This window comes from Cygnus atratus, chromosome Z (genome assembly GCF_013377495.2).
Source record: "Cygnus atratus isolate AKBS03 ecotype Queensland, Australia chromosome Z, CAtr_DNAZoo_HiC_assembly, whole genome shotgun sequence".
NCBI classification, from domain to species: domain Eukaryota; kingdom Metazoa; phylum Chordata; class Aves; order Anseriformes; family Anatidae; genus Cygnus; species Cygnus atratus.
In genome coordinates this window covers 49,782,117-49,794,144 of record NC_066396.1, presented here as the reverse complement: position 1 = coordinate 49,794,144, position 12,028 = coordinate 49,782,117, and the positions used below count along the sequence as shown (strand labels likewise).

At 41.8% G+C, this 12,028-nt stretch overlaps 1 protein-coding gene across 1 annotated transcript in view; it reads left to right on the top strand.

Moving 5' to 3' along the window:
• Positions 1–1,134: 1,134 nt before the first annotated feature.
• Positions 1,135–12,028, top strand: part of ADAMTS19 (ADAM metallopeptidase with thrombospondin type 1 motif 19) — a 164,945-nt gene continuing 154,051 nt past the window's right edge. The window contains exons 1-2 of the mRNA XM_035569920.1: positions 1,135–1,219; positions 2,177–2,787. Of these exons, the coding sequence (XP_035425813.1) occupies positions 1,135–1,219; positions 2,177–2,787 (696 nt within the window). The remainder of the gene's footprint in view (positions 1,220–2,176; positions 2,788–12,028) is intronic.

The following is a 12,028-nucleotide window of genomic DNA, read 5'->3' as shown; positions in this document are numbered from 1 at the left end:
TTGTTTGTTTTCCTTTTCATTTTAAACATCTAACTTTTAGGAGGAATTCTTGCAACTTCATAGCTTGCCCTTAACAGCACAGATGTCTTTCCTCTCCACTGCAGAGTGCTCTGCTTTCCCCTAAGGCATATTAGTCACCTTTGACACCACCAACAGTAGGTAAAGCGGTAGAAGTTATGATAAGAGATCAGGCTTATAAAGGGAGCTGTTTACCTGTTGCTTCTGCAGCTCACACTGATGTTAGATGTGTGTTTAAAGGTTTTGCTCACCTCCTCACTTAATCGCTCCTCTGCACACTGGGGTTGGGGTGGGAAGGGTGGGGTGGGAAGGGTTGGGCTTCCCACATGGCTATGTGGTGGGGGCAAAAGGAGCTTATTAGAGAAGTACGAAAACATATATATATGTATATATAAATAATATAAAATAATGTGATGTAAATAAAGTGAAATAAAATGAAACAATAAAACAAATAATATAAAATAAATAAAATAAAATAAAATAAAATAAAATAAATAAAAGGTCAGGAACGGCTGTTCCCCGCCATTCCCGAGCGGAGGCACCGCCCGCAGGCGGGCTGGGTGCGAAGAGCCCAGCCGGGAGGCGCGCGTCCCGCACCCGCCGGGGCTGCGGGGGTCTCCGGGGTCTCGCCCCTGTCCCGGTGCCCGCGGAACCTCCCGCCCGGGGGTGCTCGGCTCCGGGTGCCCGGGCGGGCGGGGTGGGGCGGGGCCGTGCCGGGGCGGTGCGGGCCGGGTCCCGTCGCGTCCCGCCCCGTGGGGGCGAGCGGCGGGCGGGGGCAGCGCGGTCGCCGCCGCCGCCGCCGCCGGGGCGCAGCTGCCCGCCCGCCGCCGGGCGCTGTGTACGCGCAGGGGCCGCGCTGCCTGCGCTCGCTGCCTCCCTGCCTCGCTGCCTCGCTCCCTCGCGCTCGAACGCGCGCACACGGGCGCGCGCGCGCAGGCACAGGCGCGGACGCGCCGCGGGCGCTCCGCATCCTGCGCTGCCTGTGCCGCGGCGCCCAGCTGGCCGCGGCTCCGCGGGGCTCCGCGCTCGCTCCCCGGCCCTGCCCTGCTCTGCCCTGCCTTGCCCGGCCCGGCCCGGCCCGGTCCGGCCCGCGGCGCCCCGCCGGCAGCGGGGCCGATGGGAACGGGCGGGAGGATGCGCCTGAGTCGCGTCTGCTGCGTTTTCTACCAGCTGTGCGTGCTGTCAAGCGGACTGGCCGCAGGTAAGTGCGCGCCTTCCGCGCTGCGGGGACGAGCCCCGGGCCGGCCGCCGGTAGCCACCGGTGCCTGCCCGCTGCTGGGCGCCCGAGCGGCAGCTCCCGTCCCGTGCGAGCGGCGGTCACCCACTGCGCGGGAGACGCGGGTTTCCAGCAGCAGCCCTGTCATCGCCGTGCGGCTTGCCGAGCGCCTGGGGATGCGCGTAAAGCCGCCCGGTGTCTCAGGCCGGTGGGGGCTGTGTGCGCTCTTATATAATAAAAGTACGCCACGAGTTTTGGTTAAATTGTGGTAATGGTGCGCGTAGTACACAGGCATCATTAGTGGTAGCTGAGTTTGGTTACAGTGCTGGTGATGCAGCCTGTGCACGCATCTGCCACTTGTACGTGCACTCGCAAGCGTGTAGCTGTGGAGAGCGAGTGCATTTGGCTACATTTTTGAAATCGGCGGGTTTTGCGGAACATGCTGAGAGCAAGGTTGAAATTTTCAAAAATTTTTTTTTTTTGGCTCAGCTTTTCCCTGCTTATATATATATATAATATATATATATATGTATGTATATATATATGAGCTCTATGGAAGAGTTGCCACTTTTACGTCTAAATGAAGAATGTTTTGTGCAACTTATTGCATGGAGGTGATGGCCACAAAGAACATACCCAGCTGCTGGCACAAACACACCTTCTGCCCAGTTTGAGTGCCATTTCTCTCTCTGTGTTAACCAGGACAGTGCTCTGTCCCAGACCCCCCTGAACAGGCACAGGGATATCTAGCATCTAGCCCATCTGCTCTATCTAAGGTCAGGATGGAAGGGCCAAACAGAGCCCATTGTGTTTTGGGTGGTGTGCTTGGTAGGCTGGGAGCCCAAAGGAGTGTGTCATGGGAGGCATAGTGCAGGTTTCTGGCTGGCACTGCGTGCTGTTGGGTGCCCTGCTCATTTAAAGCCTCTGCTGGCCTTCCCGCAGGTCTCCATGCTTCGGAAGACTCTGAGGAGTGGGAGATTGTCTTCCCTGCGCTCTGGAGCAGGGGCCAGCAGGAGCCAGCGGGTGGCAGTGGTGGAGGGGGCGGCTGCAGCGCCGACCCCAGCTGCGGGAACCGGAGCAGCACCCCCAGTGCCCCCATCACACCCAGCCCGGTGGCAGGCAGCTCTCGGGAAGTGCGCTCCGTCTCCTCCTCGGTGGAGGGGCAGGGGCAGGCTGCAGGGGAGGCAGCAGAAGAAGAGGACACCGAGGATGAGTATGAGTCTCAGGAGTTTTACCACTGGTCCCCCCTGCCCCAGGGGTCCGGTGCCGCCTCTCAGTTACCACCAGCACCGTCTCTCCCGCCACCACCTCCAGCCGAGGATGGAGATGAAGTGCTGCTGAGGATCCCGGCCTTTGCTCGGGAGCTCTACCTGCTGCTCAAGAGGGACAGCCGCTTCCTGGCTCCTGGCTTTGCTGTGGAGGAACGGCTCAGGGGAGATGGCAAAAGCCCACCTGGTGCTGCACAACTGCAGCCTGAGAGAGCTTGTTACTACAGCGGTGCTGTTCTTCGCTACCCGGGCTCCTTCGCTTCCTTCAGCACCTGTGGTGGATTGGTAAGATGACCTTGCATTCAGGGGCAGGACCAAGGTCTCCATCCCAGTGTCATCTTCATCTGCTGTTTTTCACTCACAACTCCTTCCTGAGGTCTTTCATATCCTCTTGGGTCATACCTCTACTCATCCTTATTTTTAACCATTTTGCTATTCGTAATTTTTTTAACCCATTCATAATTTTTTCTCAAATCTTTCTGCCTTTAGCCTGTAAAGTTTTGACATTCTTTGTTGCATTTCCAGATGAACTTTTGTCTCTCAGTTCCATGCCTTTTTTCCTTTTATCTGTTTTTTATTCCAATGCTACTCTTCCTTCAACTTTTCTCATCTATATCCCTAATTCTATTTTGGTCCTCAGCGTGTACCTGTAATTACCCGCCATGTTCACTCACCTTCCTTTTTCCCAGTATTATCATTTCTTCTCCAGTATATATATCAAACTCTTTTTTCTCATTTTCATCCCATATTGAAGTTACCGTTCTAATTTTTGTCCCCCTCCTTATCTTCTACATCTCAGATTTCAGGCTTTTCTGTCTTTCCTATTTCTACCAGTATCTTATGTCTGCCTTCTCATCTTCATTCTTTCTTTTCTTTCAATTCTCTCATCCCTTTGTCCTTTTTGCAGTACCCCACAACTTCTCCCCACATGTAGTACCCATAGTTACTTGGATTTGGGACTCCATACCCTCCTTTCCTTCCATTTTCTCCATTGAAGTGCACAATGAATATGTTCTCAACAGAAACGTCAATAGGGTCAGACCTTTTGTATAGTTTTTCCTTCAGGAACATTTGGCTTTACTTCACCTATTTGAAAGGAAATTTCACCTGCTGTAATTTCTGTTAGATCACTCCTGATTTTTACCAGATAAAGACCAGAATTGGGCACACTGACAACAGCAGCGGTGATCCAGTGAGCTGCAATCCCATGATACTCAGGGGTGGATAGAAAGAGTAGAAAACAGCTGGGATGATGTAAAATGCTGGCAGGATTTAAAACAAAAACAATTGTTATTACTATTATTCTCATTTTGGGCATATATATTATAGCATCATAAATACACATGCCTGCAGCACTTTACAGAATATAGAATACAAAGAGTAATGGTGCTAGGAAGGGTTAACGTCGTCACGACCTTGCTTGTATTTTTTTTTTTTTTGGTGGTGGTTGGGTGTAAATCTCCACAATCACATGGTAGATAATTTCTTGTATTTCTTTCCAAACTTGAACTTCTAACTTGTTCCATTGTTAATTCATGAAGATATGCCTGCTTGGTTTTTATTTGCAGGGTTGTGAAGTGAGACCAGGTAAAATGTGGAAATTTTGACTGCCTATTCATTTGCCTGTTTGGACTTATTCAAAACTCAAAACCCAAACTGAAAGTGGTGGAGAGGGAACATATATGGATTGACACCAAATAAAATATTTGCCTGCACTCCTGCAAAGTGAAACCGCCAAGTTTCACACAGCTCTAAGTGGTTGGCATCTAATTATTGACGTTTTGTCAAATTTTCCAAATCATGGTAGCAGAATTAATTGTGGAGAAAAATATTGAAAGTCAACTGAGGGTGGTTTGGAAGCAATCAGATAAAGGCTTTTTATATTGTGCAAAAGCATTTGACTTCTGTACTCCTTGTTCTGGTTATAATTTTACTTTCTTCTACATTATATGTGGGTAAAATTCGGTTGGAGAAAATCTTTGCAAAGAAATTGGTAGTAAGAAATAATTATCACAAATGTCTGCTCAGAAATGATGTACATCATTGTGTATCTGTAATTCCCTTGACTTGATTTATAAACTGATACTCATTGTTTAAGTAGACCCCAGTGCCCTAGGAGTCCTGTTAATGATTTTTGAATCAGTCAGATTTTTTCTGGGAGTACCAGATTACTTTCAGCCTGCCAGCAGTCTAAGCATGCACATGCTCAGATCATGTTCCCCATTCAGAAAGCTGCAGCTGAAATACAAATGCTATTCTATGTATCTCAAATAAAATTGAAAACTGTTGCTGATGTTGACCAGTGTTGTCATGATCGTCAACTGCCTAGTCTTGTTTGCAGTGAAATGGTTAAGCAGCTGTTCGTCTTGAGAGTGTTGCTTCATCAGGCACATAGTTAAAAATTTGCACAGTGCTATTATGTAAAAGTTGTCATAACAAATCTTAAGTTATTTGTCATTCTTTATTCAGACATTGCATGGGTTCTATTACATATGTAAGTTGCTCTGTTTCCAAGAGTCTTGAAAAAACATCATACGTGCATTGCATATTCCATCTTGCTTCCTTTAGCCCTTTCCCTGCAAGAAAAGCCAAGCAATAGTTCAGACTACATTTTTTTGTTTTAAGATATAAAAATCCATTGAAACTTGACCCTACAAGTATTTTATTGTAGTTACCTCCATTACGATTTAAATTCCATTTTAAATATAATGAAATTTCAGAGAAAATGTAGTATGAATGTCTTACATGGATGCTCATTTCAAAACCTTGCAAACTTTGAACTAGGGTTGCTAGACTGCATACACTTTGCAAAACCAAAGAAGTGAGCAATAAGACACATTATGCCATTTAGATTCCACTCATCAATTTTTCTTTTCAGTGTAAAATACAGTCTCTAACAACAAAACTTCAACCTTTCTTTTTTTCTGCTTTGAAGCTAGTAGCCTTTTAGTGAATCTATTTATTTAGCAAGCAAAGTAACTGTAGACTGACAGACGACAGTGACTGTGATACACAGGAGGAAGGCTGAAGAATGGTAAAGGTCAATAGAAAAGGTTTGGCATGATATAATACATGGCAATGCAAATGCATAGCTGATGGGAAATTTTGCTGTAGGGCTAGTTTTGTGAAAAGGTACAGCATCTTCAGTAAAAGGAAAAAACAAAACAAAACAAAAAAAAACACTTGGATAAAATTGTGGTGCCATCCAAGTTAGGATGTTGGTGGTGGTTCCAGCTTCATGGGTAAGGCATGGAGAGGCCTGACATGCCAGTGACATTGAGGAAATATAAAAAAGGTCTGTATGGACCTCTAATTGCTCTAATTTCTAGGCAGAAAGACAGAGGAATACTCTTACAGATATTTTAGGCACTTTCTCCCCTTGGAGTGGGATTTAGATGTATTTTGAGTAGTTCACTGGTTGCAGTTGGGTGAAGCATGTAAGGTACAGCACAACATTAAAGCCTCCTCATATATCTTAACAGTTCTTGAAAGCTTCAGTGATATGTTTTTGTTTTTGTTTTTCTTGAGCTATTTGTCAAAGGCAGTGTGGAGGGATGATAATAATGGGGATTGTAACATATGTTAATCGTGAATATGATTATTCACATATTATTATCAATATTATTATAGTGAAAATGAGAGTTGTATCCCAAGATAACTGCAAATCAAATTCTGTCTGTCAACATTAGCTTCATCTGACAACCTATCTTGTGAAATGAAGGAAACATAAAACGATGGGTATTTTCTAATCAAACTAAAGACGATATGCATATGGAGTATAAAGAAACTCCATCACTTGATAACATTCAAACTAAAAAACAGCAACAACAACAATAAAACACCAAACAGACAAAAAACAACAACAACAACAGAAAAGGCCAGGCGGGATGGGGCATTGAACAACCTGGTGTAGTGGAAGTTGTCCCAGCCCATGGCAGGGAGGTTGGAACTAGATGGTATTTAAGGTCCCTTCCAACCTAAACCATTCTGTGATTCTGATTTTGTAACCTCAGTGTAATCTCAGAGCTCACATGATCAATGCTGACAGCCCTTTCCAACTCCTTGGTAAAACACTTGGGGGTTTTTACATCCTTTTGTAGCTCAATGGGATTTGCTGAGTATGTTTTGGGCTTCTATACTGGTGCTGTGGGAAGATTAATAAGGAGAAGTTTCCAAGAATTCTCCATCTGTATGCTGACTGCCTGCTTGTTGTTCATCATTAGCCGAATACCAGGATGCAAGCAGCCCTGTTGATGCCAGTGAGACTGCTGTTGTGAAAGAGATGAACTGCAGAACCAGACCATTAATTATTTAAATAGTTGTTTCTACTGCTTGCTTGTGTTTTGCCATAATATCTGAAATAAGAAAAAAAATATGTTGTTGAACAGTTTTATTTTTAACTGGTAATATAAATCAACTTACAACTGGTGATTCTTTTAGAGCATGTTGTAGCAGAAGCTTTCTGTGGGCATAGAATTAAGAAATTTGGCTACTGGTTCTGCCAGCAATCTGCTTTGCTCCTAGCATGGAAGTTGAAGTAGTCTCACTACACTTCCCAGAAGACAGCTGTAAACACCACAAATGTGTTCTTTATCACCTACTTCTTTCATTTCAAAGAGACATTTAATACCATTGTTTCTTAGCACTGAATTGCTTACATAGTACTGTGTAACTAGAAGGTGATGAACAGAGATTTCACCAGTGTCTTTTTTTCCTTTTCCCTTTCCCTTCTTTTCCCTTTTCCTTTTCTTTTTCTGGTTCCTTTAACTGAAGCAGTCTGCAAGAAATAGAGAACAGTTATGTAGAGAAAGAATTTTATTTTATTTTTTTCTCTGTCATACCTAAAGCAATGTTTAGACTGTTAGGAAATGCAAACAGGAGCAAACATTACACAGAGGAGGGACAGGAGAATGCAGCTCCATACAGCTATGCTGTTCACTACAGTGCTTAGCTGGTTGTCTAACAGAACTTGCATGGAGATCTATCTAAACAGACAGCTACTAAACTGCATTGGGTTAATTTATAAGGGAGAAGCTTTGAAATTCATCTGTGTGGTTCAATAATTTCACTGGATAAGAATGCAAAATGTACAAGGGTATATTTATGGTAATCTAAATCCCTTTTGAAGAGTTAATGTCAAATACTGTTTACAATGGAATGTAATGTGCATTTTCCCAGTGAGTTGAGTGGGATCGAGTCATGCCATATCTCCAATCCAATCCAAGGAAGGGCCCATTCTAGAAAGTGTATGGTGCTTATCAGTCTTTTTTTTTTTTTTTAAAGTCCTCATTGCTTTTCAAAACCATATATTTCAAAATCTGGTCAGTAGATTATAGACAAGTAATCACAGATTTACTATAGCTGCGCTGTCCGTAGCAGTAGTGCCAGTGACTGCAAAAGGGTGGGTATCAGTAGTTCTGCATCATGAAGAGACATGCCAACTATCATTGGATGATGACATGTTAACAAAGATGTTTTGATGATAATGCCCTATTTTACAATCAAACTGAAACAAATTAGGGTATGAAAACAAAACAAAACAAAAACCTACGTGACATCTTGAGCTTATGGAATGCTTATTTGGTACTTCATAGGATTCCGAACAAATCTGAAGCATCATTACATGAAACATATCAGATTTTTACTTCTGACAAAAATAGTGTTTTGAAGATGAGTAGTATTAACTTAAACCAGGAGAGTGACACATGAAGATGCATGGATGGGTGTAGATGTTTAAGATACTCTAAACCCACGAGGCTCTTAAGTTCAGGACACTTAATAGAGTCTCTACAAAGCTGAACCACTGAGAATAGTCTGACTTTGCAAATTGTCTCAGAACAAGCAGAATGAAATTGTACTGGAATGATAGCAATGAAATAAAGAAAATGTCTGTTGTCCTAAAATTCTGCACGTTCCCTTTTGAGCACAGAGATTGCTAATAATTTTTTAGAGAAAGAGAAAGATCATTAGCAATATTCATGGTCCATTTGATACATAAGGGCTGAAGTTTGACATTGCAAAAGAAGGATATATAAAATTAAATGAGATTGTATCGAAAGCTGCCAGGATAAAATAAAGAATACACTGCACCCTAGACATCCAGCTTCTTGGGATCTTTAAATGAAAGAGATAACACAGATATGCAATAAATTATATGTTTAGATCCCCTCTTTATAAAAAGAAAATAGGGCTAATTCAGGACAAAAGGATGTGCGAAATCACTAGATTTTTTTTTTTTTTAATTTTTCAGTTACCTATTTAAAATGCTAAAATATTACTTACACAGTCTGCCTAGTATTGCATTGTGAATGAGGGTACTCTGTGATTATCTGTTATGGAGAGGTCACAGGTTCCCAGAGCTTTGCTTAGTTGACTTTAACTTGCTATGTTTTATTTGTGTTTTAAACATCATTAAATAAGCAATTTTAAACTTGTTATCAGTAGAAATAGATGGACTAGGTAAGGCATGTGTGGTAATGTCAGCCCTGAATGGAAAACAGCTTTGATCTGTTTCAAAAGTAGGTTTCTTTGCAGAAAAACAGAAACAAACCTGGAAAAATAAAATGTTAGACCAAAATTTGGGTTTTGCACTTCTGCATGTGGTAGAAGAACAGATGAAGGATGGTGATGCTTCTGGAAGATTGCCCTTTCTTTCAATGCACAGGTTGAATCTAAGTCAGGTTTGCTCCTCGTGGAGGTATGTGGCAGCATGACAATAGGAAAGAGGAGATGAGGGCAGCTAGGCCACTCAGAAGTCTGGTCCAACATGGCAGTTCAAAAGGGTTGTTCATGTGAGGCCACTTTGGCATGGTTAGGCAGTGATCTGCCTTCCTCCAGCACAACCGTACCAGTTATGTTTAACGTCTCTGTTATATTAAAATCTCATCAACATAATCTCACCTTGAACATCTAATCAAAGATAACTGAACAAAAAAAAGTAGAGAAGCCATAGAAAACTAAAACCAAGACTGTGACTATGACCAGCTGGAATAACTGGCATATAGGTACAATCAAAGCGCTATTTATAACATTGCTTTATACTACCTGAGCAGCAAGTTAATTACAAACAGAGCTACTAAATATTGTTCATTTTTATTTTTCCATAAAGAAAATGAGAACTGGAGATGGCATCACTTTAAATGTTTGATTAGCATCATTAAGAAATACAAACCAACAAAGATCTATGTAAAGATGATAAAGGACTAAAAACTTATTTTCCTTCATAAGTTCTGAGACCGCAGTCTGCTGCTATTGCTATTTACCTTTCTGGATGAAACAGCATTTGGGTGGATTTTTGTTTTGTGTATCTGAGAACCCTTAATTGATAATAAGAATAAATCTTTTAAACATAGGCATAGTAGTGTTAATACAGAGCAGCAAGGTTTAGAAAATCAGTTTTGATTTGGGCCAAGACTACATTTGAACTATAAAGACCTTTGTTTCCTTTAATGTTAAATGCTGTGACATGGTATGTGAGATGTTGGGCCAAGATGCCGCAGACCATGTGGTAATGATTCCTTTCTCCTTCTAGGAGCTCTCCTGTAATCATGTAATCACTCCATCCTGAGACAGGTTTGATTTGTGATCCAATCCTGCTCATAATAGCCCTCTGTTCTCTTAAGTTGCTTAGCTTCCATACAAACACATTCTTTGTAATATATTTCCAAGACATAATTAGAAGTGAGAAATATGCTATCTCCAGTGTAGCTTTATTTAAAAAGAAAAAAAAAAGAGATTTTTATGAGTCACTCAAGATCTCTACCCCTTCTAATTAATAAATATAAAATTATCAAGGTTAGTTGGCAAGATGTTGAAGGGAGATGTTACATCACAAAAATGGGTAAGTCCATTAAATAAATGAGTAAAGTTTTCACTCTATAATTTGAATGTAGCTGCTTTGAAAGGAAGAGGCATAGTGGCAGAGCACTGAGCCTCTCTCAGCTGTTTCTGTTAAGGCTGGTGATACTGGTATTTTCTGCAAGTCCTTCACTGACTTTTATCCATATCTCATTATGTGCACCAGTTGCATATTCTATAGCAAATGAGTCAGGATTTTTAAAGTGAGCATACGTTCTCTATGTTGCAACACTTGTATTTTTTTTATTTTTTATTTTTAAGAACAGGTTTTTTTCTTTCCTTTAAAAAAAATGCCACAGACCTGCAAGAATGGAAATTAATTTTGGTAGTTAATGATAGGTTGTGATGGAAAAAAAACAGAAGCATCCATGATTTCCAAGATGTAATACCATTAAAAGTGGAGGAGCTAGGAAATAAAAGGGAAACAGTAGAAAGTATCTGGTGTGAGAGAGCTCTTTGTGGTGTTGCTGGTAGCTGATGATATGTGAGGACAAGTTTGTGGAACTGTGGAGGTAGCGCAGGAGTGATGCACACCTCTCTTTGCTATGGGATAAAGACAGAAGAAAGGGATGAGTGAAAGCCAACTAAATTTTGGGGGAGAGTGAAATGTTTGTAAAAGTTCTTCTGTAGAGTGTGTGCCTTTCCCTGTTTCAGGTCTCTCACTGATGATTTTAGGGACATAGTGTGAGGGGTGGTTGGTTGCTCCTTGTTTAGCAGAAGCAGGAATGTAATGGAAATAGTGTGAAATATGCTTAGCATGTTCATATGTGAGTTATACTGCATATCCAGACAGCAGTTGGTCAAACTTTTATAAATCAATAGCACAAAATGTCTATATTAGATTTAAAATCACATATACATCTGGGTTGTATTAGCAGTTCAGTTAACCTTTTATTGTTAAACTATCGTTGCCCAGACAATCTGGTTTTCTCGGTTATTTCTATCACTTCTACTTACGGCATAGAAAAGCAAAGAAGTACTAATTTTTTTTTTTTAGTGTTAATTGTAGAATCATGTATACATATGATAAATCAATATCATTACATTAGTTACTAATAATACTTGTATCTCCATGTAAGTGAATGCAAGTAAAATCTGTTGGAAGACCGTGCTGTGAATGTTTTTCTTGGGTCTGTGAGTACGTTGTTCAGAATTATTTTCTGAATGAGTTTTGCATCCAAAAATGTAGAAATGTGCCCAAAACTGAATTGTGAAGTGATTTAGTTTCTGTGTGATTATCCTCCAACAATTGCATATGCGTGTTTTATGATCTCAGCTGGGCTACCTCAAGTTCTCATTAGATGTCAGAAGTTTAACTGGGTCAAGTCAGGTAAAGCTTATTTAGATAGCAGTGTATTAAAGAAAATATGGATATTACTGCATGTGATGTTGTTAATTCAGCTGAGAACAACTCTTTTGTGATTCAGTAACCACGTAAATATCCTGTTATGTCCTCTGGGCTTAAGAGGGTGCTGGCTTATAGTGTTCAAGTGTTCTAATGGCTAGAGCAAGTGTCATCTTTTAAATAAAATATTAAGCTCTTCTTCAGATCTGCTTAAGCTCCTCGGTGCTCTTTTCAGCATGTGAGCACTGATTAGCCTGGCAATCAAACTATAACCTTGGAAACTCAGGTATAGCTCTGCTTCAAGGCTTCTCCTATGAAGTGCTT